At 37.8% G+C, this 26,908-nt stretch overlaps 2 protein-coding genes across 2 annotated transcripts; one reads left to right on the forward strand and one right to left on the reverse strand.

Annotated features, from left to right (window-relative positions):
- Positions 1 to 1,026: 1,026 nt before the first annotated feature.
- Positions 1,027 to 6,861, reverse strand: Vha26 (V-type proton ATPase subunit Vha26). The gene is made up of 5 exons (XM_088270881.1): positions 6,735 to 6,861; positions 6,389 to 6,564; positions 5,297 to 5,465; positions 3,081 to 3,275; positions 1,027 to 1,571 (listed from the first exon to the last, which is right to left on the reverse strand). Exons 1-5 carry the CDS (start codon positions 6,765 to 6,767, stop codon positions 1,464 to 1,466), a joined length of 681 nt encoding a protein of 226 aa, XP_088127007.1. The 5' UTR covers positions 6,768 to 6,861; the 3' UTR covers positions 1,027 to 1,463.
- A 143-nt stretch (positions 6,862 to 7,004) lies between these two features.
- Positions 7,005 to 26,714, forward strand: Rga (CCR4-NOT transcription complex subunit regena). Its single transcript, XM_088270903.1, has 7 exons — positions 7,005 to 7,676; positions 12,076 to 12,312; positions 13,546 to 13,708; positions 14,526 to 14,771; positions 16,975 to 17,179; positions 19,040 to 19,204; positions 22,456 to 26,714. Exons 2-7 carry the CDS (start codon positions 12,079 to 12,081, stop codon positions 22,664 to 22,666), a joined length of 1,224 nt encoding a protein of 407 aa, XP_088127029.1. The 5' UTR covers positions 7,005 to 7,676; positions 12,076 to 12,078; the 3' UTR covers positions 22,667 to 26,714.
- Positions 26,715 to 26,908: the final 194 nt, after the last annotated feature.

Consider the following 26,908-nt stretch of genomic DNA (forward strand, 5'->3'; position numbering starts at 1 on the left):
AATTCATGACATCCAGTCAAACCTATTGGACAGTAGCTAATGGACAGTATTATTTTTTAAAAAAATGACATTCCTTCCGTTTTTGATTAAAACCCAGTGGTGAAGTCCTAAATTTAAAAAAGCACCGGAGCGCACCGCCACCCCTATGATGAAATAGGGGGGTAAATTTTTTAAAGATTTGAATTTTTTGGACCTTGTGTTTTCATTCGATGAAATTGAAATAGAACATCATTCTTTACATAAGCCTGAACTTTGAGACCTCACCCTTGGGGCGGTTAAACCTTAATACACACCGACATCCGATTTTCTCTTCTTTGCAGATAAGCCAAGGAAATATTTTACTTTTTTCCTCCCAAATGTCCGCATTTCAAACGTCTGGCCAAAGCGGTGACCTATACATGATTTACATTTGAACATTTTTCTTTTATTATTGTCCCATCACAATTATTATGAATTGGTTTATTTTCACCGTTTATATTTATGTTTTGCTCTTCAACTTTTATGTATGTATTCTGACTGAGACCTACTTTAATATTTTTATTATCATGTATTTGTGTTTCATCCATCGAATAATGCAAAAACAGTCGAAAGGGAAGATAGATTAATTATTGTTCCAGCAGTGAGAGGCTTCCAGCAAAGCACATTTGACTTGGTAAATTAAGGGAAATTTAGCAGTAAATAGGTTTATCGAATATGCAGAAATGTCACTCGGTACAGTAGGATAAAAAAGATAAAAGAAATTGAAATAAAACACAATTTTTGTAGTTTTTTAATATATTTTTCACATCTATTTATATACAACATTTTTGTTGAGGAATTTTACAACAGCTCTTACGCCCTAATTAAACGTTAGCCCAAACCATTAAATATGAACAACAAAGCAATCTATATGTATACACGCTTACATAAGTGGGAACAAACAAGGTGTAGAGTGGTGAGCGGCCGACGCTAGCGGGATGATGAGAGATGTCGCCTCTCACGCAGCAAAGGGTCGGCGCTCTTTGGTGAGAGGGAGGCGCGGTGCTGCATCTCGGCACCATCCTACTAGCGCACGGCTCCTCTAGCTCTAGCGCTTCTCCCAGAAAGGTTCAATTCTCGCCTGCGCGACTTTTCCTACAGCAAGTTTGCTAAGCAAAGGGTGACAAATCATGCATTTAGTACAGAAGGAATGTTGCAGAATACACATATTCTCGCACAATAAACACTGACATTCGTTTTATATATTTTTATATAATATAGGGGTCAACACTTGGTATATATATATGATTTAACAGCAATTTTACATACTAGGAATAATACTCTTTAATTTACACAACAGTGTACCTAAAGCTAGGATTCGTTTAATCCTATTACTAGTGCTACTGAATGAATCGACGATTTAAGACAAAACTTGATGGAGAAACAGAATAAGGTCTACGGAGAATGTAACAACTAATAAAATGGGTAATGAATCGGGGTCCAATTTAATCGGTGAATTTGCGGTTGGGATTGCGGCCGAAGAGAGCGGAGCGCACTTCCGGGACGAGCTGCTCGGCAACCATCTCTAGTCGCTTCTCCAGAGTGTTGGAGATCTGAAATCAAATCACCATAGATAGACATTTTATATCCAATAATATTTTTCCCCCTGTCCATATTGTATAGATCTGTAAAAATACCGCCCATTTTATATTTTCAAGAGGCTATTTTTTACAATATAATAAGCAGATTCTCACCACCGAGTAAACTAACTAACCATCACGCCGCTTCCCCGCAGGGGTAGGCAGAGAGAATAGAACGCCACACCACTCTGTCTTTGCAAACATTCTTCGCTTCTTCCACGTTCATGCATCTCCTCATACATACCCGCCGATTGTTACGACTCCTAACCTGACCACTTTCAAGTATTTGGCTTACCTGATCGTGCCATGTTTTTCTCGGTCTTTCTCTGCTTCTTTTCCCAATTACATTCGCCTCATAAATTTGTTTTACCGTTCTTTCCTCACTCATTCGTTCTACATGTCCAAACCATCTCAACACACCTTTCTTAATTTTCTCGATAATGCTTATCTCAGCTTTGCATTCCTTCCTTATTTCACTATTCAAACATCTATCATACATCGTTTTGTCGCACATTCTTCTGAGAGATCGCATTTCGACTGCATTCACTCTACTTTCATCCTTCTTTTGCCAACTCCGTGTTTCACTTCCATACATTAGAGTTGGAACCAGGACTCCGTTGTGCACTGCCAGTTTAGCTTCCGCTGATAGGTTTTTATTTGCTATAACTGATTAATACCACCACCGAGTATTTTGAATATAATTTATAGATGAGAACTGTAACTAGTGTGACCAGTTAACCAAAATTGACGAAGCAATAGGACATAAAGATCTACCAGATTTAGTGGTGTCTTATTTAGAAAATATGACAAGACGAATAATACAAATAAATGAGCTACGTGACAAATCTTGATTGATATAAGATATTGAATCCATTGTGTCAATTGTATTGTTTTTAGGGGTCAACCTTATTAATTTATTATCAACTATACATATCCGCTATCGTTTTTAAGGTATATAAACTAAATATGCTATAAATCCTTGTCCATAATAGGCAATGAGAATTTTCTAAGGCAACTTCTTCTCTAATTTTTTATTTATTTTATTTTACATACATAAACTGTATAAATTTAATTAAAAAAATTATAAACATTCTTAAATTTTTTTTTTTTTGCAGAGACCCACCAAGCCACCTGCGTGTCTTGTCAGTGGAGTTCTTTTTACATACGTTTTTTTATTGTTTTTATCTATTTAAATTTAATATACACAAAAAAAAGAAATAAAAAAAGAAAAATAAAAACTATTTTTCAATATTCATAGAATTAACTCTTGATCATTTACCCATTCCCTTATTTTGCCTTTGTTCCGTATTTTATTTTGACCTCTAACATCCGTCGGCAACAAATTAAAAATGTTTGGAACGATATATTGAAGTGTTCCATTACTGAGGGTTGTGACCCTTGCGGAAGCAATGACTCTTCTCCAGTTATCCCTTGACTGCGCCACCGAGGTTCCTACTGCTGACTTCACTTGATGGACCGTACCTTGATCCGGCCCTTGGCAGCCAGCAGCTCCACGCCGCCGCAGCTGTCGGCGGGCAGGTTCTGCTCCGAGTCCACGACCAGGGACACCTCTCGCTTCATCTTGTCCTTGTACTGCTGGGCGGCGCGCTGCAGCACCTCGCCCATGACGCCCACGTCGCACGCACGCACGCGCACAGTCACACTCGTCTCCATCAGCTGAAATCATTCAACGTGCAAATTCTATTTGTATATGTGTGAACAACCCTTCGTATGAGTTTATCATAAAAACTGATCAGCGCAAAATACTTACATAAACTGAAGTGTTATACAAAAGAAATTCTCGACTTTAGAAATGACGCTGTAATATTTTCCATTCAAATGTAATTAATGTATGGCAAAAATTACACAAATCCTACGTTCAACGCGTGGCTAGAATATTTGTATGAACGCGGGAGTCGTGTTTAACAAACATTTTCGTTTTGTAAAAATAATCAGATATTTTTTCAATTATTGAAATGAATCAAATACTGACATCAAAGTGTGCGTGTAAAAGTTTACCATTACACATCTGTTATTTGAGAATTTCTGAAATACAAAGACAAAATTGTGTATTGACTAGTATTGTCTTATTGGGCACTAAATATTTTATTGTATGCTATTAACATACTAAGGACGGGAAGGGTATTTTTACTTTCTGCACCGGTCTCATTTCAAAGTCAGAAAAGAAGGAGTTATTTAATGTTTTTTTATATAAATATTATGTACCAATTTCTTTGTTAAGGCATAAACTATATGTATACTATTATCAAATTCCGTCGCTAGTGGTTCGCAGGCGTAAAAAACTCCCGTCCTTGGTGTGTAAAATGAAATTGTGGGGGACGAATCTCACAAATGTAAATTAGAAATGGTTGATATATAGAAGGCAAAAAACATGAAGAATCTCCCCAACTCTTTACCCATGGTTGGCGCATAATATTTTTTTTTAGATGGGAATTGCATTTATTATTTACCTTGCTTATTATGTATGTACAAGGTTTATAGATCATTAACTGGATTTTCGTTTCTTCTAACTAAATAAATATATTTTTATTTGAATCTGTGTTGGGAACAGGAGGGATAATCTAGTGTGGGCCAATCAGAAATTTCTCAGCATTTGCTCATTGCTGGGAGGAAACCACGTTGCACTCCTCAGGAGAAGGCGGACTGTTGACTGTCATCAGCAGACCTTCCGATCCACTAGAAGAGGGTTCGGCATTTTGTGTTCTAGCTTGGTTTATGTTACCAATGTCCTTCACTATTTTTATTGGGGCCTTTATTGTATTATCCGCTAATCCATTGTGTGTTTGGCATAACCGCGTGATTCCATCCCGTACCTCTTGACAGTGGATCAGACGGTATTGAAAGCTGTCCCACCGCATTCCCAGATCCAATACAGAAGCATCCAGGCTATCTGACAGACCTTCTCTTGCAAAGAATTTTTTTTTAACTAAGTTGAAACTAAGCGAAATTGATTGAAAATGTGAAACAAAATTGTATCCCGATTTTACTGTGAATTTACATTTAAAAACTTTCAATATCACTTTATGTATTAATTTTAAATCAAACACAGATTTTTCAAGTCTACTAAGTTGTATTTTATTAACAAAAACACATAAAAAATTTATATTGTGACAATTGTTTCGCCTTGTTAGGGCATTATACTTATAATTTTTAGTTACAATTATAAAAATAAATTCTTACAAATAATTTTACCAATAATTGTATTTAGCTTTAAAACATTAATTCTCAAAAAAAATTGCCATGCCAATAAATTCTTCCTTTCCCAGAAAATAAATATAAGGGTACGTACCTACATCCCCCATTAGCTATTGTTGTCTCCCATAAATTATTGCTGCACGTGTTAAAACTGTCACTTAGAATTGCATAGCTACATAAGGACCGTAGTCCATTTGATCTTCACATTCGTTTGATAATGTCCCTTACAATGCGAAACAATTGTCACAATATAATTTTTTTATGTGTTTTTGTTAGTAAAATACACCTTAGTACACTCAAAAAATCTGTGTTTGATTTAAAATTAATACATAAATTAAAATGGAGTTCTACAAATTAAACGCCAAATTAATAAATCCCTATCACTGCCAATCTAAATGAATACAAGTTTGTAAATCCACCACCAAATTTTGTAGAAGTACCCCGGTGTGGGCAGTGTAGGCAGTCAAGGGAGGAGCGCTTACCTGGAAGAGCGCCTGCACGGTGAGGGAGACCAGCAGGTCCTTGTACTCGTCGGGCCGCGTGGCCGCGCTGGAGAGGCGCGCGCGAGCCGCCTCCAGCACGCCGCGCACATGCTCCTCGCGCACGCGCAGCACCTTCAGGCGCGCCTGGTTCAGCATGTACGACGATTGACTGGAAAGAAGGCATGTTTGTCAATTATTTTTTCATTAAAAGGTTCGCTTAACATTTTCAGATATTTCTTGCAGTTTCTTCTTCTTCTTCTATTAACCCTTATCCATAATATCCATAACTCTGCATCATATTGACGCAGTGTTATCTTGATCGTTACTTACACGAAGTCAAGGTGACCACTCCTGCGCTTCAGGGACCAGTCCAGGGTATTAAATAAATATTAGAGTTTAAGTTGTGTACCGACATTTCTTGGTGGAATTGTATTTAATAGAATAAAATAACAACTATGTAATTTTTTCCACATGAATTTTATTTGAGCAGCAACCAGGTTTTGTCGTTACCAACATCATCAGACTGGTCTGATGAAATGTGGTCCTTTCTTTGAAATTACTTTGGAATTATTGATTTATGCATTTAGTATATAATTTTTTTTTTGAAACACCCTAGTTAAACCAATTTTCGGATAAAGTGATCTTGACAGTTGAGTCTACTGTGCCTAGCAACAAAATTAATAAAGTACTCGAGACAAATGATCTTATTTTACAGAAAATATACCCCTGTTTGAAAGTTCAATGTTTAAAAGTCAATCAAAATGGCACTCTGAACCACTTCGCAGCCCATTTTAAAATGTCCTGTTTGGGATATGGAAGACATATCGTGCCAACATTTGAAACAATGAATGAGAAGAAATTTTAAAGACTACCCGTGTGGTTCAATGTTTAAAAGTCAATCAAAATGGCACTCTAAACTACTTCGCAGCCCATTTTTGGTATGTCCTATTTGGGATATGGAAGATATATCGTGCCAACATTTGAAACAATGAATGAGAAGAAATATTAAAGACATCTGCCTAGCCAAAGGTAGAGGTAAGAGGAACAGCTTGGAGATTTTTATGAGGAAATTGGACAATAGTTGTAACTCACATCTTCTTCTGGAGTTCCACCTGCTTCTCCTTCCTCTCGTAATACTCCATGATCTTCAGTCTCTGTTGCTGCACCAGACGCCCCTTCTCGATGTTGAATTCCTCCTCGGCCTTGGCGTCGATCTCTTCAGCCTTTTCGTTGGCCTCCTGCTCGATGAAGGCCATCATATGCTTGATCTGCAAACGACGCAACACGAATCAGTAGCCATACAAATGACCAATACCAGATACCGGTGATATTCATAATAGCAAAGGGAATAAACTGTGGACATCTTTCGCGTAAGTACGTCTTCAACCCGTGATCGATTCGCGAAATCAAATTGAACGAAACGACGAATTTTCATTACCTGCTTCTGCACGTCGGCATCGCTGAGCGCCATGGTTGCTGTTTGGTATTGTTTCGTCTAAATTAAAGAGCTGAACTTCGGAGAAGTATAAGAAGCAGCCTAGTCAACGCCTACGATTAATGAAGTCGCGAGCTGCCTTACGACGAGAGATCATATGATTTGAGGTACCGCCAAAGTCAATGTCACAAATGTCATAGATTTTTATCATTTATCGTCTTAAAAATCTTACAATTACTAAAAATATTTTATTTAATTCAAATATAAAATAACATTAATGCGCAATTTAATTTCAATGCTTTTTTGATGATCGTTTACATTTTTTTCTTAACTTATGAATAGAGGTCGTAAACGAACAATTTTGATGTTTCCGGTGTAAAAAATATGGCCACTAAGATTTGTGATAGTTAATGTGGCGTTCGAGCTAAATTAGTTTTAAAATCGTTTTAATTTGTATAAAAAAGTGTTATTTAATCTTTTTTCTATAAGTTTACGTTTATAGTGAAATCTGGGTTTTTCCATAAATCTTATTTGTGCCCTACGTTTTAGGTCGCAATTTGCTCGGCCAATTGGAGTCAACAAACTTTTGTTTATTTAATTTTATCATTGATTGTCATTCCTGATTTAAAAACGATTTTCTAAATAAATCGACGATTGTTAAAGTTTGCTTATTTTTTCGTATTTTTCTAAATGACTATGAGAGTGTAATCAAGGGTTGAAGTTTGCTATTTTTTGTGTCTGTGAGGCTAGGTCGCCATTGTTTGACAATGAACATATTATAACCATGAAAGTTTCGCTTATTAGTGTTTAAAAAAACTAGTGAAAGACACGTTCCCCGAAAATTTGAAGTTTTCGTGAATCGATTCCACCCCCTTGATGAAGAAGCATTCTGGATCGGGAAGCAGTTGGAATCTCACTACTCATCAATAGCAACTCTGAACAGATGTATTAACTCTTATTCCTTTATAGTTTAAGCCTTCTGTCCTGTTATTTCCCTACGTTTATTTACTTTTATTTCAGAACTACCCTGATCTCGTAATTTGAATGCGATATAACCTCCAAAATGTCAAAACTTGCACACTCGAGTCAAAGCCGCGTCACTTGCGATCGTAAAATGTCACCAAACGCTATATTTCGCCTTTCTGTGATCCCTTTAATTACCATTATTAGTAAAATACTTTTCGTAAAATAAAATAAAACAGAAGTACTATTGTTCAATTTTGATGTTTGTAACTTTTGAAATTCAGGTTATATTGCATACCGTCGTCGGTTCTGGAACATTTCCTGTGTCAAATAAATGTACAGCCTAAAAAAAGTATTTTTGATTATTATTTTGGAAAAGAGAAAACACATAAGACATATTTTCTCCAATTTGCCGATTTTTAATGGTTCTTTTTGTAAAAATCTTAAAAATAAAAATACTTAACCGCCACTCTTTGCACAACATGTTTTGATGTTTGTCATTTTTGTATTAAGTTCATTTTATCATGTATGCGTTAGTACAATTGAACTTCCATATAACCAATTTCTATTTAATTCATTCTCCCTAACTAAACATATTATTATTATTATTTAAAATAGAACTCAAAGTGTGTATAATATTTTGGCATTCGTATAAAAATAAGCTGATTTCTATTTTACATACTTTTTTCCTATCTCCTATAATACGGATTTAGGATTTCATCTAATAATAGCATGTAATAAAATAATTACTGTTTGATATGACAGTAATACCCAGTAAAGAGCAAGCATATGTGCATTATTTAAGAAATTCCATCATATCTTTCACATATCGCTCACTCCTTTCAACAACGTCATATATAAAAAATTGACAATTTTCAGTTGTGCATGTTTTCGGAATGTCCAGAAAATGTACTATATCCCAGCAAAAGCGGCATATTTTTAACTTAATATTTACCCGCTGCAGGGCAGAAAGTGTTGTTTTTGCATTTTGAAGAAAAGGTATTGTTTAATTATTTTTTTAAACATTTTAAAAATGGAGAAAAAAAACCTTCAGGTTTTACCTAAAAAGATCAGTTGCACAGTAAAAGGTTCAATAATAAGTGGCTTGATATTTATTTTTAATATGTTTTATTTTATTCTTAAACTATAAAAAACGATCTCCTGAAAAATCAAGTTTTTTGATATATGACGTTGATAGAAGTGAGCCATGTGTTAGTGTATTCAGTTGACTTTGTTAAATGGGAGAACTTTGACAAAGTCTAAATAAGAATTAAGTGTACGCTACAGCAATGTGTGTTTTCTTAACACGTATGCATATACCATATATGTGATTCAATTTAAGAAGAAAATTATTTAAATTCTGTATTACAAATTTTCTATACAAGTCTTTTTTCTGTGTCTTACAGCCTTTCTAATATGGAATTTTGAATGCTCATATTCCACTAGTACAAAAATAACAAATTTTATATTGCAAGCAAAGAAGAATCTCGGTTTTAAATCTGTTTATTTTTTATTGAGTTAACACAGGAGATATTGGAGAACCAATGAGGATATTTTATGTGTTCAGAGAAGAAGTTAACAAGTACTCTTGTGAATATAAATGTTTGACCCAATCACCGCGGTGCTCCCATACTTCTGGCAATAACAGTGTGTGGCGCTCAGAGCGTTTGTGGGCCCTTCTGGCAATAACAGTGTGCGGCGCTCAGGGCATTTGTGAGCAGCCGGTAACTAAGATACAAAACTAAATTTCTCAGCATAGAATACTCGGATCAACAATTTTGATTAATTATTCTAACAGATACTGGATTATTATTACAGACCTCACTTTGCGTCGTAGGTACGTTCCAAAATATCGCGACGCAAATTGAAACAACAAAAAGTGAATTGCTATTTTCCATTGGAAATCATAAAAACATCAAAGATAGCGAAAATGAGTCTTAATTCAGTAATGACGCAACTTTGAAAAAACGCAAAGTGAAACGACGCAAAGCGAGGTCTAGGTGTATTATAGGGTGGATATCCAGTCCAGTCTGAGAATAAATAATAATGTTGATTATTGAAATGTTGTTTCAGTGTCTTCAAAAAAATATATGTGAATTAATTCGGAATGAATCTATCTGTGTTCAATTGGAGTAAGCTATATACTTCACAAATTTCTCAACTGAAGGCTCTTTTTGTCATACAATGATATTCCTCCATTTGTCTGAGGGAATGCATTCCAACGGCGTTCACTCTGCTTTCATCCTTCCTTTGCCAATTCCATGTTTCGCTTCCATATATTACGTAGAAAGTGAGAAAGATGCCCCTTTAACAAGCGACATTTCGCATAACGAGTTACAGAGAAAAGGTAAGTCCCTTTTTTACGACATTCACTTGTGAGCCGGGATTTCTGCGCCAGTCAAAACAAAAAGTGATTAGCTTAACTAGTGAAATTCTGGATCGAATTATGCTTGTCATGAGAGATTCCACTGTATAAATATGTATTTGTCGTATTTATTGCAATGAATATTTGTTTTTTTTTATTATATTATAAAAAATGTTTATTTTGTACCCCACAATGTGAATGCCATGATAGAATTAAGGTGGGTTAAATTACTTACCTTTAAATTACTTGCCTTTTTTAAAGATGAACTTAGTTTTGCATTTTATATAATTTACGCAAATATTTCAATTCCATACTATTTCTGTGAGCCTAAGCGGCTCATTATTAGAAATAAATAAATAAAATTGTGGTAGAGTGGGTTCGAACCGAGAAACTCTGACTCAGGAGTCTGCGACACTAACCACGGGACCACAACCCGACACAAATAAGCTTTTAAGCTTTAAAATGACGTATAGTGCTAAGGAAAACTATAAAGCTGTATATTTTGAAAAAAATGTTGGAACCTTATTTTATGAATGACCCTCGTATTCTTCCACAGTGATAATTTGTGCAAAAATATTAATGAAATAAATTCATTATGAGTGAATTTATTTTGCTTCGTGTCGGGCAGTGGTCCCGGGTTAGTATCGCGGACTCTTTAAGTCGGAATTTCTCGGTTTGAACCCACTCTGCCACAATGTGATACCTATTTCTAATAATGAGCCTCTTAGGCTCACAGAAAAAGTATGAAATTGAAATATTTGTGTGAATAATGAAAACACAAAATATTTTTTTCATTAATTCCCTGCAAAATTAGGATTGATTTTAAAATGTACGACTCGCCGTCTATATAATCTTCCTATTCAGTTCAAGGACAATGTTTATAATTTTTTGGCAGTGACTTTATAGAGCACATCATATGGAATTTGTATAGATGTAAACATCGAAACATTTGTTTTTAAAATCTTAGTTTTACAATGAGATCTTATATCTTCTTCGTTTACCATATCCGCTCCCTTTGTGGAGCATATGGAGTCCACAAACTGTCTCCAGGCTGTTCTAACGGCGTCCTCTTTTACAAGGCATCAAGTTTTTTTTAGTTTTTTTTAGATGGGAATTGCATTTATTATTTACCTTGCTTATTATGTAGGTACAAGGTTTATAGATCATTTAGTGGATTTTTGTTTCTTCTAGCCAATTAAATATGTTTTTATTTGAATCTGTGTTGGGAACAGGAGGGATAATCTAGTGTGGGTCAAATAAGAACTTCTCAGCATGTGCTCATTGCTGGGAGGAAACCACGTAAAAGGCATCAGGTTTGTCCTGGGCAATTTGAACCTGATGCCTTGTAAAAGAAGCAAGGTTGATGGCGGCTCTCGGGAGGCATGCGGAGTACATGGCCAGGCCAACTGTATCGCCTTTAAAATCTGAATCTTATTTAAATGGCAGTAATCACTGTATGTGCCAATAGTGTCTCTATCTCTGAGTCACCAACTGACCAATCCTTTCTCTACCCGTTGATCACAGTGTCAAATATAATAGCTTATAAATTATATATTCTTTCTTTGATATTTGTCAAAAATGTATATTAAATGAACTTGGTTCAGTCTTTTGTGGATTCTCGGACACTAGTAATAAGAGGAAGAGAGTATTGTGATGAGATGGCTACCTCCTTGGGTGGGTCGGGCTGGTCCAGGTGGCATTGGAGAGTCAGATTGGTCACTTTCTTCCGTCATCTGGATTCCCACGTCAGCAGCGGTATATCCTTGTCCAGAAGGTTTAAAATTTTGTTAGTAGTTAATTCTGCCTCTTTTACAAGGCGTCAGGTTCGCGCCTCCCAGGACAACCACTGCTGACAATTTGTCGGTAGTTAGCTGACGGAAAACCTTGGAGACAGTTTGTGGATTCCATATACTCCGTATAGGGAGCGGATATAGTTAAATAATAAATATAATAAGTCAGGTAGTTGAGTGTACTAATCCTTTAAGTTGTAATTGAACGTGAGTTGTATGGTTTCAGGTTATGGCAAACTTAAACTTCCAGCAGGCACCGCGCGCCATCGCGGCGGGCAGCCTGGTGGGGCGCGGCGGCGCGGGCTTCGGCGCCTTCGGGCCCGCGCCGCCCGGCCAGCCCGCGCCGCCCGCCGCGCCGCCCCCGCCGCCGCCCGCCGCGCCGCGCCCCGCCGCGCTCTTCCAGCAGCGCGCCTTCCAGGAGCGCCGCCCGCTCGCCATGCCCGGCATGCCCAACTCCTCCATGGTACGCCCGCTCTCCTTAACGCCAACTGTGAGACGACTCGCAGATTGCGTCCATATTAGTGCTTCTTCTAACCCTTATCCGCACCACAATGGTGCATAGGGCACTGCATCGTATAGAAGCAGTGATCGTTAAATACATGAAGGAAAGGTGATCAGCCTTCCGCTTCAGGTACCAGTCCAGGGTCATATTAAATATATATTAGACTGAAAAATCACTAATATTTATTTTGACCCTCTTGGGAATCGAACCCGGGACCTCCAGCATGGTAGCTTAGTGCGCTAACCACTACACTATGGAGGCGGACAGGCGGATACATGGGAAGAGAAAAAAAAATCAATGCTGGCTAACATGAACACAATATTAATAAATAAACAGAAAATATAATTATGTACTATTATTAGAGTTTTTAATAATACAATATAATTGACCAGAATTCTGAAAATTGCCTTGGCAGTCAACGTGTTAAAAATAATACAAATTAAATTTTCACCTATAATATTTTGACCTATATTTTGTCTGCTTCCGTGGTGTAATGGTAAACGTGTTTAGCTACCGTGCTGGAGATTTTTTTTACAGTGTATACAAGATCAACAAAGTATACTCAGAATCGGTATTAGAAATAGAAGATCTAGGTATAACCTTCGACACCAAACTCACCTTTCTATCGCACATAAACAAAATAACCAACAAATGTATGAGATAAAATTTAAAAAAAAGTAAATGTTATAAAAATAAAATGTTACGTGTGAACCACTTACAATAAACATTTTGGTTTTTCCAAATCCTGTAATAATGTAAAAAATTAAACCTATTGAAAATAAACAATAACATAAATAAACATTATATCTTTTCATCCAAAACATGACTTTCTATGGGCTAGGAGTAAATTTGTTATTGCCAATTTGCATTGTTGAAGCGATATATTATAGAAATCTATATTGGTGGCATATTCGTTACTAGTATTTTGGATTCTAAATATGGGAGTATTAAAATGAGCTACCGTCCTTCGTTTAATTTGGTTAATTTGAATAGATACAGCAAATAATCATAATTAATTTGGTCTTCAGGAATATCAATTTTGAAATTTATAAATTTGAGGAATTTGTTTTGTGTTCTTTCGAGTTGATTACCGAATGTAATTTGATGCGGGGAGTTATAATCTAATTGACTACGTACAAGAGACGCGTAAAGATATTTTGATGTTTTAATATGTGTGGGTTTGTGCGGTTGCAGGTTGGCATCCGGGGCCCGTTGCAGGGCGTGGTGGTGGGGGGCGCAGGGGGCGCGGGGGACGCGCCGCCGCTGCTGGACCCCAGTGAGTTCCCCTCGCTGACCACGCGCGGCCAGGGGGACCAGCCGCACCACCACATACCCCCGCCCGGATCCAAGCCATACGGTGAGCGACTACTACAACCGGGCCCATTACGTCATACTGCCAGATCACTTGTACCAACTCAACCGAGGCATTTGACAAACAAATATATATATATATATATATATATATATATATATATATATATATATATATATATATATATATATATATATATATATATATATATATATATATATATATATATATATATATATATATATATATATATATATATATATATATATATATCCGCCTCCGTAGTGTAATGGCCAGCACGCTCGGCTACCGTACTGGAGGTCCCGGGTTCAATTCCCAGGGGGGTCAAATAAATATAAGTGATTTTTTCACTATGTTTATCACATTTTGTGTAGGTGTAAGTATAAGAGACGGGTACGTCTCAAAACCGGTAGACATTAAAATCTCGGTGAGTGGTTATATATTTTTGTAAAAAAAAATATAAAAAGTAAAATGACTAACCAAAAAGTAATTGCTTTCACCGCCCCACACATACGAACGTACGTGATACGCGCGGTTTTTCTTCACCATTCCGTGATATCTGTTAGATATTTAATGTGTACCAGATAAACTGACAAATTTTTGTCAGCTTTCACACCTGACAATATTTTGTTACAACAAATGTTATGATTTATTTTGCTTGTTTATAAAAAATATGCCTGAAAATAAGCCGAAGGTGGGGGTGGGGTGGTTAAATATTAATAATATTGAGAATAAATAATATCGATTTGAAACGATGACGGATTCCTCGCGAGTCCGGCGTGCGTTTACAGGAAGAAAGGCCTTCAAACTTATAAAGTGTTAGTGATGTTTTCCCTTCCAGTGGGCATGGTGAAGCAGCCGACGGGAGAGCAGAGCGAGTTCACCATGTCCTCGGAGGACTTCCCCGCGCTGCCGGGCACGGGCAGCGGGGGCGCGGGCAGCGCGGGCGCGGGGGGCGCACCGCCCGGCCTGCCGGGGCCCGCGCTGCCCGCCGGGGGCCCGCTGCGCGACACGCCGCCCGCCTGCCCCGCCGCCCTCGCCGCCGCGCACCTCGCCGACAAGAAGGGCATACACACCTTCGCCGACGGTAATCCCACCGCTCCTACTTACTGTCTTCGCTTGTAACCTATACTGGTTGCCAAACTAACACTCGACACACGTTCGCGCTCATAATAGAGATAAACATCTCTGAAAAGTATTTACGATGAGTCGAGTGATAAGGTAAAATTACCCTTCCCGCCGAACACCACCAGTCGAGTGTAACGGTAAAATTACCCTTCCCGCAGATAGTGTGTTAAGAAATCTTCTTCTTCTTCTTCTTGGTGTGGGCCTTGTGGCCTGTTTTTAAGAGGGATTAGCCTCCTGCGATGTGGATTCCCGGCTATCGATCCATCTCTTTGGTGGTCTGCCCGGGAGTCGTCTACCATGGGGCTGGCCGTACAGTGCGATGTAGGGGAGTCTGGATGGTTCCATTCTTCTCATATCGCGCATACCATTGTCTTCTTCGTTGCCTTCCCCACTTAAGGACATCTTAAGAAATCATTTGTGTTATATGCAAGCATGTAAATGTAGTAGTAAAATCACGCGTTTCGGTTGGTTGCACATCTGTTTGTTTACAGACATGGGTCTGATGTTTCGAAATTGGGACAGTGAAGGGCTTTGTCTGGACAAACCAAGGAAGTCGTTTATAAAAACATTTAGAATAAACGTAAAGTGTCGATAGAGGTAATTACTATATGTTGATGTTCATTTAACCTTTTAACCGCGTCAACTTTGTACCTGAGAGACGCCCGTATGCGGCGGTATTGATTTATTTTCCTAAACAAAAACGTTCAATGGGATTCATTGTGCCTTTTGGTACTCTATAATACACTTGTGTCACATTATTCTTGAAATATATCGTAATATAAACAAATAAGATTGTAACATAAATAAATCAAAGCACGCATCGTGTGTCACTCTTACCCACTGACGATGCGTAGCGTCGAGAGTGAGACAGATATAGGGCATGATAATGGCGCGGACTAATTACCGACCGCAAGAAAAATCAGGGATCTGTTCTTTTATTTATCCTTGTGATGTTACAATTTATTAGTCAGATATTTCAACAGATGTCATACGGCCAAGGATTGACGTATTATTTTATCCAAAGTTCCACACCATGAAAAAATCCCTCCAAGTTGAACTGAGGTTCGAAACTTGGAGCAATGTAAAAACACAAACGGTTATGTCAGCCACGTATGGGACATGTTTTATGAAAACACATACGGTTATGCGAGCCGCGTGGATCCGGTTAATAACGACGTAATAATATACTTTTTAAATATATTGCGTTATACAAATATTTTTTATACTAAACATTTACATATTGAGATATTCATTATTTATTTTTATTTCTCTATGCAACAATGTTGCTTTCTGAATGCATAAAATAAAAGAACGGTCATGTTTTCATACACTGATATGTATTATTTCACCATGGTCACCCTATGAGAGTTTGGCATTCTCAACTGGCGACAACTCTACACGGTGATAAAGAGGGCGAAGAAAACACCAGCTCAGGAATGAAATTTTATTCTCAAATGAAGTAATCAAAGTATAAGGAGAGCAGAAGCGGCGCCAGTATCGGCATGATGGGATCTTGATTCTTGGAATCTTGAGTCTTCTTTGATTGAGGATTGAGTATATTTTATTATGATGACTAGCTTCGGAAGCTGGGATTCCATCTTCAGGTCTAAATATAAACTTGATATAAATCTTTTATTAATTGTTTCGGCATTAACTTTGTGGTAAGACATGTTACAATGATTAAATAAAACACTTGTTTTTATACCACTCGAGTTTTATCAAAGACTACTAGTTTCAGAAGCTAAATTTCCATCATTCAGTTCTGAATAAAAACTGATTTTATTCAGACCTGAATGATGGAAGTTTAGCTTCTGAAACTAGTAGTCTTTAATAAAACTCAAGTGGTATAAAAACAAGTGTTTTATTTAATTATTGATATAAATCAGTTTATATTTAGAACTGAGGATGGAAGCATAGCTTCCGAAACTAGTCTTCATAATAAAATAAACTCAAGTGGTAAAAAACAAGTATTTTTCTTTTACAATTTTATCATGTCTTACCACAAAGTAAATGCCGAAACAATAAATAAAATTACCTCGTGCATTATAACCAAGATAAATAATAAATACCTCCCATCTAAAAAATAAATAAAAACTTGTACTTTTTGCCTTTACGCTAGAGAAGCCACTCTTTAAGATAGTACAATGTAACTCTGTGCGCAGGCAACGTGACCAACATCCCGAGCAGCATGGTGCCCAACCAGTACGGCATCGTGGGGCTGCTGACGTTCATCCGGGCGGCGGAGTCGGACCCGGAGCTGGTGTCGCTGGCGCTGGGGCAGGACCTGACCACGCTGGGCCTGAACCTCAACTCCCCCGACAACCTGTACCTCACCTTTGCGGGCCCCTGGGCCGAGGCGCCCTGCAGGTACGCGCTCTCCCCTACTTCATCCCTACCCATCTGTCCGCCTCCATAGTGTAATGGTCAGCACGCTCAGCTACCGTTCTGTAGATTCTGACTTCGATTCCCAAGGAGGATAAAATAAATATAAGACTGGTACCTGAAGCGGAGGGCCGATCACCTTTCCTTCATGCGTAAACAATCAAGATAAAGAATATAGGGCACTGCGTTTATATTACGCAGTGCCCTATGCACCATTGGGGTGCGGATAAGGGTTTTATTATTTTTTTTTATTATACATATTAAAAACTTAAATTTAAATCGTATACATTAACATAGATATAGGCAATATAAAATAGTAAATAAGCAAGAATTCTATTGCTAAAGGTGTAGAAGAATCTACGGAAAACTCCTTCAGACACATGGAACAGATCATAAGATATTGTTCAACATAGCGGTAGCTCTTCCTACAGGCATAACCATCGGCAGGTTGGTCCTGTGTATAGGAATGTGAAACAATCTATGTCGACGCTGTCTTAGGTAACTATCGGGAACATACAAACCAATGTTCCGGATGATTTCAGAATTATCGATCATTCTGCACAACAATCGATAAAAATGTGTCTCGGACTCTAGAGTCAGAGTTTCTGGGTTCGATCCCACTCTACTACAATTTGATACCTATTTCTGTTATTAGCCGCTTGGGCTCACAGAAATAGTATGAAATTGAAATATTTGTGTTTATAATAAACACACAAATATTTCTCTTTTAATTATAAATAAGGTGTTTTTGTAAATAATAAAAACACAAATATTTCTTTTTAAAAAAAACAATATAATAATAATATTATAAATAAAAAACACTTGTACCACTTGAGTATTATATTTTATTTTCAACGATTAATTTCGGAAGCTACAGATGCTTCCATCTACGGGTTTGAATACAAGCAAAAGCATTAATAAGGATAAATAATTATCTGTATTGTAAGTGAGGAGGGGGGTAAGTTAGGGGGAAGGGATGAGTTCGGAGTTTGAGAATAAGGGGAACATGGAAAGCAAAGGAGAGGAATTTTGAAATAATATATTATTTACTAGATTATTATTAGAATTTAAGTTTTTTTTTGGATTTCTAGATTTTCAAAGTCATTAATTTTTTGGCCTTTGTATGCTTTGGTATTGGGTGTAATAATTTGAGTGCATGTGAATTTAATGAATGTTGGTTTTAAAAAAAATGTATGGGGTCAAGGGACCTTGCATCCCTTGTGTCGTCACTGCGACCATATTAGGACTATTGTGACCTCCCTCTGTATCATAGCTCACTCTCAAGACCTACATGAGTCATGTAGCTCACGACCTGTCTCGGTGGTAAGAGCTTCACCTTCTCGGAGTCTAGTAGTAGTCCTCCGAGGATGTGACTTTGTTTGCGAGCGAGTGCGTCACAGTTATAGAGAATGTGTATTAGTGTTTAGTTATCCTCCATATAAAATCTGCAGACTGGGGAGTCATGTAGTCCAATTTTTGTCATGTTTGTTTCCTCAGTGTGCAGTGTCCTGTCATGTCCTGGTTAGGATCCTTATTTGTTTCTTGTTAAGCTTTAGAGCAAGGGTGGCCAACCCGCGGCCCGCGGGTATATATATTCTAAAATCTTTCCCGGCTCCTGAAAATGTTGGCCACCTATGCTTTAGAGGTTCTGTGGTGAATTTCCGCAAACAGCCCATGATCAGTTCCTTTGCGTGTTTCATCCCTATGCTGTTGGACCAGATTTCTTGGCTCTTGTCTTGTCTTGATTGGTTTGCCTTATTATCGTCTGCCGAATGGGTAGCCTGCGGATAAAGTGAGTAGGAGATACAGGCACTCGGCAGTCTTCACTCTGTACTTGTGTTGCAGACCTCAAGACATAGATTACCACGTGCCCCCCGAGTATCTGATCAACATGTCCATCAGAGAGAAGCTGGCCCCCCTCAAGCTGAACCGCTACAAGGAGGACCTGCTCTTCTACCTCTTCTATTGCTTCGTGGGCGATGTGCTGCAGCTGGCCGCTGCCTCCGAACTGTGAGTCTTCTTCATCTTCTTCAAACCCTTGTATAATACCGGTCAGAGTTTAACCGGATCAACGCGGCTCGCATAACCGTATGTGTTTTCACAAAACATGCCCCATACGCGGCTGACATAAGCGTATGTGTTTTTACTTTGCTCCAAGTTTCGAACCTCAGTTCAAATTGGAGGGGTTTTTTCATGGTGTGGAACTTTAGATAAAATAATACGTCAATCCTTGGCCTTATAACATCTGTTGAAATATCTGACTAATAATTTGTAACATCACAAGGATAAATAAAATAACAGATCCATGATTTTTCTTGAGGTCGGTAATTAGTCCGCGCCATAATCATGCCCTATATCGCTCACTCCTTTCAAGAACGTCATAAATCAAAAAACTTGATTTTTCAGGAGAACGTTTTTAAAGTTTAAAAATATAATGCAATGTATAAAGAGTAAATATCAAGCCACTTACTGACCTTTTTACTGTGCAACAGATCTTTTTAGGTAAAATCTGAAGGTTTTTTTCTCCATTTGAAAAATATTTAGTATGTTTAAAAAAATAATTATACAATACCTTTTCTTCAAAATGCAAAAACAACGCTTTCTGCCCTGTAGCGGGTAAATATTAAGTTTAAAATATGCCTCTTTTGCTAGGATATAGTACATTTTCTGGACATTCCGGAAAACATGCACAACTGAAAATTGACGATTTTTGATTTATGACGTTCTTGAAAGGAGTGTGCGATATCTGTCTCACTCTCGACGCTACGCATCGCCAGTGGGTAAGAGTGACACACGATGCGTGCTTTGATTTATTATTGTTACGATCTTATTTGTTTATAATACAATATATTTTAAGAATAATGTGACACAAGTGTATTATAGAGTACCAAAAAGGCACAATGAATCCCATTGTACGTTTTTGTTTAGGAAAATAAATCGTTTCTTAACTAAATACATGATAAAAGTAATCATTTAAAAAATGGCGAAATTCCGCACACGGGCGTCGCACACGGGCGTCTCTCAGGAACAAAGTTAATGCGGTTAAAAGGTTAAATAAACACACTTTGAACTTTGCGCAAAGGCTTACAAATGAAGACGCAAAAAACAAAGAAATTTGACATAAAAATGCTAATCCTCTATGTTTTCGTGGAAATGATTTACCAAACTAATGTATTTTAAGTTTTTTTTTTTTGGTTATTATTTCTTTTATTATTTATAAATGCCGTAACTAGGCGAAGCAATTGTCAATAAAATTATTTTTTGTATTTTTTAACAATAAAATACAACTTCTTCTTCTTCTTACCCTTATTTGCACCTAATGGTGCATAGGACACCGCATCACATAAACGCAGTGTTATCTTGATCGTTAACACATGAAGCCAAAGGTGATCAGCCCTCCGCTTCAGGTACCGGTCCGGGGTAATATGGATAAATATTAGAGTGAAAAATCATTTATATTGAGTAAGTACTCGCCACTTACATTCAGACCAGTTATTCAAAATTAACTCAATTTATATTCTTCTTTTGTCCGCCTTCGTGGTGTAATGGTTAGCGTGTATATTCACCGTGCTGGATGTCCCGGATTCGATTCCCAGGAGAGGCGTGAAAATAAAAAAAAATTACTTTACACTCTAATATTGATTTAATATTACCCTGGACTGGTCCCTGAAGTGCAGGAGTGATCACCTTGCCTTTATTTAAGTAATGATCAAGATATCACTGCGTCAATACAATGCAGTGCCCTATGCACCATTGTGTCCAGATAAGGGGTTAGAAGAATATTTTTCTTAGAGGAGTTATTTAGACGTTAGAATTTTCCAATATCCACCACTATGTTCCGCGGTAACTCAAGGTTCGTCTCTTGGACTTATACTGTAAACAAAAAACGTAATTTGAATCTTGTTTCTTACGCATATGAAGATCTGCCCATTTGAGAACACTACCATTTGTTTATCTCGAAATATAATAATAGAAATGAGGAGGAATAAATTCTCACAACTCTTTATTTGAAATTCTTTTGCATTTTTCTATATATTATAATTACAAGTATAAAAAAATATTTAATATTAATACAACAAAAGATCCCACAAAGGCATGGCCTGTGTGTGGGTATAATAGGGGGTTGAATTAATTCTCGCCGTTTTTTGTAGTAGTTTGAATTGAAAATATTTATTTTTTTAAAAGTAAGAATTTATTCAAAGTATTGCCCTTCTTTCTCGACTACTTTGGCCCATCTTTCAGGAAGAAGTCGTATTCCCCTATAAAAGAAAACCTTGTCTTTTGAGGCAATCCAATTATCAACCCATAACTCGACTTCTCGATAACTTCTTAATTTCTCCTGATAATCCATGCTGCATGGACCGAAACAGATGATAATCGGATGGTGTGACGTCAGTGGAGTAGGGCGGGTGTGACAGAACCTCCCAGCCAAAGGAGTTTATCTGTTCTTTTACCACTTTGGCAACATGCGGGCGTGCGTTGTCGTGCAGAATGAGAATCGACTCGTGCCTGGCTGCGTACTCTGGACGTTTTTCTTCAATTGCTGTTTTTAGTTTGATCATTTGCTGCTTGTTATCCTCTGCTGTGACTGTTTGGCCTGCTTTGAGAAGCTCGAAAAAAAATTACTCCCTTCTGATCCCACCAAATGCAAAGCATCGTTTTTGAGCCGTGAATGTTGCGTTTTGTAATGCTGGCTTCAGCAGGGAGTGGCTGACCTGGCTGGCAGATGACTTTTGATCCACTTTTTATCGCTGGTGATGACGGGATGCAAAAAACCTTTTGTGAATCACACATGCAAAGTCGCCTTTCCATATTTCTCTCCTTCAGAGTATACGGGACCCAGTTTCCCTACCGATGAACAGTTTGAACGATGAACGAAGGCGGTTCGAGGCGGTTGAAAGTTCCACGTGGGTGTTCGAGGCAGGGGGGGACAGGAAAACAAAAAAAAACGAAAGGAATCTATTTGAATCACAGAGAAATATTAAATTTTTATAAACGGCAAGAACTAATTCAACCCCCTAATACATTATATTTAGGTTATAATAAAGGGCACTGACAAGAATACAATAGATATTATCAGAAATAAAACTAGATTAAAAGTGCTAATATAAACTACAAATATTTGATTTGAACAGAAAACAAAAAATAAAAAAAGATGGAAATGAAAGAAGTTGGCAAATATATACTCTGTGGGTGCATTCTGGTTCACGAGAAGCCCGTGGGTAGGTTAGAGCGACTGACTGTATGTTGCGTGTTTGCAGGTACAACCGCGAGTGGAGGTACCACACGGAGGAGAAGGTGTGGATCACGCAGGCGCCCGGCGTGGCCACGCTGGAGAAGACCAGCACGTACGAGCGCGGCACGTACTACTACTTCGACGCTCACAGCTGGCGCAAGCAGACCAAGGAGTTCCACCTGGACTACGGCAAACTGGAGGGCCGGCCGCAGCTGCCCGCGCACTTCAACACGTAGCGCGCCCTTCACTGCGAGCCTTCACTGCTCGGCCCCGCCCCCGCCCCCACTAAACTGTACACTCTCCCGCCATCTTGGAAGCCTTCCAAAGTGCACTATCATCTTTCCAGTGTATTTATTTTATTCTATGTATTAAATGTTAAATCAAACACTGATATTTTGCGTCTACTAAGTTGTTTGTCCGCCTCCATAGTGCAATGGTCAGCGCGCCGTTCACCGTTCTGGAGGTCCCGAGTTCGATTCCCAGGGATGGGTCAAATAAATATGCGAGTGATTTTTCACTCTAATATTTATTCAATGTTACCCTGGACTGGTACCTAAAGCGGAGGGTCGATCACCTTTCCTTCATGTGTTAACGATCAAGATAACACTGCGTTTATATGATGCAGTGCCCTATGCACCATTGGGGTGCGGATAAGGGTTTGAAGAAGAAGTGAAGAAGTTGAATTTTATTGTTAAAAAACACAAAAATCAATTTTTTTGCCAATTGTTTCGTCTAGTTATGGCATTTTCAAACATTCGTTTGAAAATGCCACTTACACAATAAAATAAAACTTAGTAGACTCGAAAAATCAGCGTTTGATTTAACATTTAATACATAAATTAAATTGGAGCTCTACAAATTAAACGCCAAAACTATAAGTATTCATTTTATAATGACGTGGCCTCTAGAAAAGAATATTAACCGTCTTTAAGAATACTTGGAGAATCAATGTGCTTGGAAATACTTTACTTGGTACGAGTTTATCCATTGAGCAAAGTCACACTGCGCTCGCCTCGCAAACCTCATACCGCTCCCACGCCGTCACTCTCTCTTTCCTACGTATCTCTACCATTAAAGGACAATGAGTGCAAATGCAGTTGATCCGCAACGCGTGTGGAATTTAGAAATACCTTAATAGAAAATGGGATTATAAAAGGTATTTCTCTTATTTTTGATGTAACAGTATGGAAATGTGTATCACCCGTAAATATTCAGCGCCATCTGTATAATTGACAAACTAAAAACAAATGACAATCCCTCAAAAAATTGGTTAACTACGCAATATTCATTATCCTTCAAACTTGGCGTCCAAAACGTCCTACCAATTCAATTCGAGGCAAAGTAATTTGAATATTTTATTGATACGCATAGATGCCATTGTTACCAGATTAGAGAGAGAGCTGTTTCGGGCGGTTTTTCTCGTTTGTTAGACGGTATTTCTTCTATATATGTGGACACCACCGAGGTGACTTTGGTCCTTAAAACAAGTCAATTCTCCATCGGTTTCAGAAATTTCAGCCTTTCCATGAAACACAAAAAAAGGTCAAAAATGTGTCATTTTTGTTTAATATTTGAAGCGCTAATTTTGTTATTTTCCATTCTATAACTTACAAAATAACTCAGTTAGAAAATCACTATATATCTTATATCGCCGACAGCTTCTTCTTCGAGACTATGAATTAGTCTCCAGGAAGAAGCTATTAGCTATTATAATAAGGCATGGTGATTATGTATCTAAGTTAGTTTTTATGTTATATTGAATCAAATATTGTCCTTTTCTTATTTTTGGTTGTTGACTTTTTCGACCATCAGAGGTGTTCTAGCCAGATATTATACTGTCCTTGTGGAAGCGAGTCACTCCCTGACAGTCTTTAACGGTACCCTTTCTCCGCACATGGAGCAAAACACCCATATTATAATATTTCCTTTCACAGATTGCGCTTCAACATGCCTACTACCGGGACGTATAATTTGGGACGATGTACCACAGTATCTAGTTAACTCATTGTTCCGCAATTTCGAGCTAGGTTAGGTAAAATATACATGACAGACATGGATAAGTTCGTTTTAAATTAAATCTGTAGCGAGCGTACCGCCAAAACTGGCAAGTCAAAACACAGTGGATTCAGTTTCAGAAAAACCTCCATGTCCAAGTTACATCGGTTGACTCGGTCGCTTTTCGTAGTATGCTCACGATAAGATTTTTACTAAAAAGGAATATATCTAGTCATTGCGACTGTTTTATTGAGTTAACGTAAAATATTGGTAATACGAACGGTGAGGGGAAGGGAAAGTATGGCGTAGTATGCGAGGTTCGTCAATAAATTGTAAATAATAGTTATACGTTTGTACGAAACGCTTTTGTCGGGTGGCATTTACATGGTCATCCCCGCGCATTCTCTCCCCCTCGCCAGTGCTGACTCCACCCGTGTGTAATGATAACTTCTTGCCAATATTTGGCGAAAGTCGTCGCGATAGTTTTCCTTTGCAGTACAGTAGAACTCCAATAATCCCAACTCCGACTATCCGTATCGCTCGTTATCTGAATGGTTAGAATTACAGGGAAAAAAATTCAAATCTAATCGTACCGGGATTTGCGAAATAATGATTATTTGAAACAGGTTATTTTTACTGAGATGTTCAGAAAGCGATGACTTTCATATACAGTACGGTACGTACATACTGTACTAATGTACGCTTAACATATAAGAGTGTTGCCTTTTCATTGAATTGATTTAAAGTTTTTTTCTCCCATTTTCAACATACATACAGTAATTTTTTTTTTAATACCCAGCTGTTAATGAGGTCCAGTCCCAATGGATTCGGATAATCGGAGTTCTAACAAGTTGTAAAAATCATGTTTATTTAGCAAAAAATAGTCTTTTATTATTAACCTATCGCAATTCAACTATGAAGTATCAACCGGAGCTAATTTCATCCCATCCCATCCCATATAACTGGAACTGTTAGAAAAAATAAATATTGGCAAGAATGAGTTATTACAACGGAGTTGTTCGGAACTGGAACAAAGGTTGATAACAATCATCGCTGTGAAAACTTACAATAAGAAATGTGTTTTTTCCTCCTTTTTATTGTTTTCAATACCAAATGAGGTCGTGACAAGTTTACATGTGTTTTCCTTTTGTTTCTTTATTCCCAACATTCTGTCGTGTAGGTACTACTGTAGGTATAAGAATAATACTAAATGTCCAACTACAATGAATGAAATTACCGCAAACCATAAAGTAAAATTATGTATTTTTACAGATGCGTAATTTTTTCAAGTCCTTCCAACAGCGGTAGATTTTTAATTGTTGATATTTTTATTCCGATGCTTATCTGCACCCCACGGTGCATGGGGCACTGCATTGTGCATTCATTTGTGACGTAAAAGGACCAGCCATATGCATTATTTGATGTGAGCATACAGCGGACTTGCACTTCTTCATTAGGTTATAAACAACTCCAGGGGCCTTATGTAGAGTTTGGCAAAACTGGACGACAAATGGATACGCTTATACCGCCACTAATTGTTGACCAAAAAAGTGAACCCGCAAATAAGTCATTTATTTTCACCATACGCACCGGTCTCGCTCCGGTGATACTACTCTTTCCGTCAGTAATTAGTGACATTATTGTATTACGTTATGTTAAATATAATTCGCATATGTATTTCCATAGAATCGATCAAACTTTTGAAATTTCCAAATGTGATCTTGTCTATAGTGTTATATATGGAAATATTTGCGCTACTAAAGTAACCTTAGTCACGCGTAGACGTCGAATACTCGGGGAATTATAATAATTCCCTTCAAAGCGCGTGTTTATTTTCTCTCAGCCTTTCGAAGCCAATGTGATATATATGTATTGTACAGGTAGGTGCCTCTCCCGGCGTTTCTTGTTTTGTAAAATAAAATAAAAATCCACGCGACATGTGATAGTGAAATGATTAGTGCTCGAGTTGATTCTGGCTGTTAGGGGTACTCGGGAGGGGTCGGGGGTCGGGGGTCGCAAGGCCGTGGGGAAGGCCGTAGCCCGGAGTCATGTATGCGTGCTGGAGGACTATTACGGTATGTTTTGTGACTTAATTAGTTAGTGAGTGGCGCCGCGAGCAGATCTCAGGGGTGGGCGTCTGTTGTAATATAATGTAACAGCTAAACATTCAAACATTTTCCTTTTATTTTTATATAGATCTGTAAGTAGAACTCTGATATAGTTTTCATTTTTTCGTGAATGCTAACTATATTATGTGCAGTTATTTAAATAAACAAACTCAAATTAAAATGGATTTTTATTTTCCCAATGGTCGACAGCCGACTTCCTTCCGATGAGTTCCATAAACAACCGAAGCGGAGATTGTACAACCGTAAGGTGAGACCCCGTTTAAAACGGGGATATATTCAGTTAAGATAAGTTCAGTATTAAACGAGATCAGCTTGACATGTAAATATTTACATCTTAACATGTGAGACTGCAAG

The sequence above is a fragment of the Brachycentrus maculatus genome, unplaced genomic scaffold (assembly GCF_059751285.1).
Source record: "Brachycentrus maculatus isolate JH-2025_06_01 unplaced genomic scaffold, ASM5975128v1 h1tg000400l, whole genome shotgun sequence".
NCBI classification, from domain to species: Eukaryota; Metazoa; Arthropoda; class Insecta; order Trichoptera; family Brachycentridae; genus Brachycentrus; species Brachycentrus maculatus.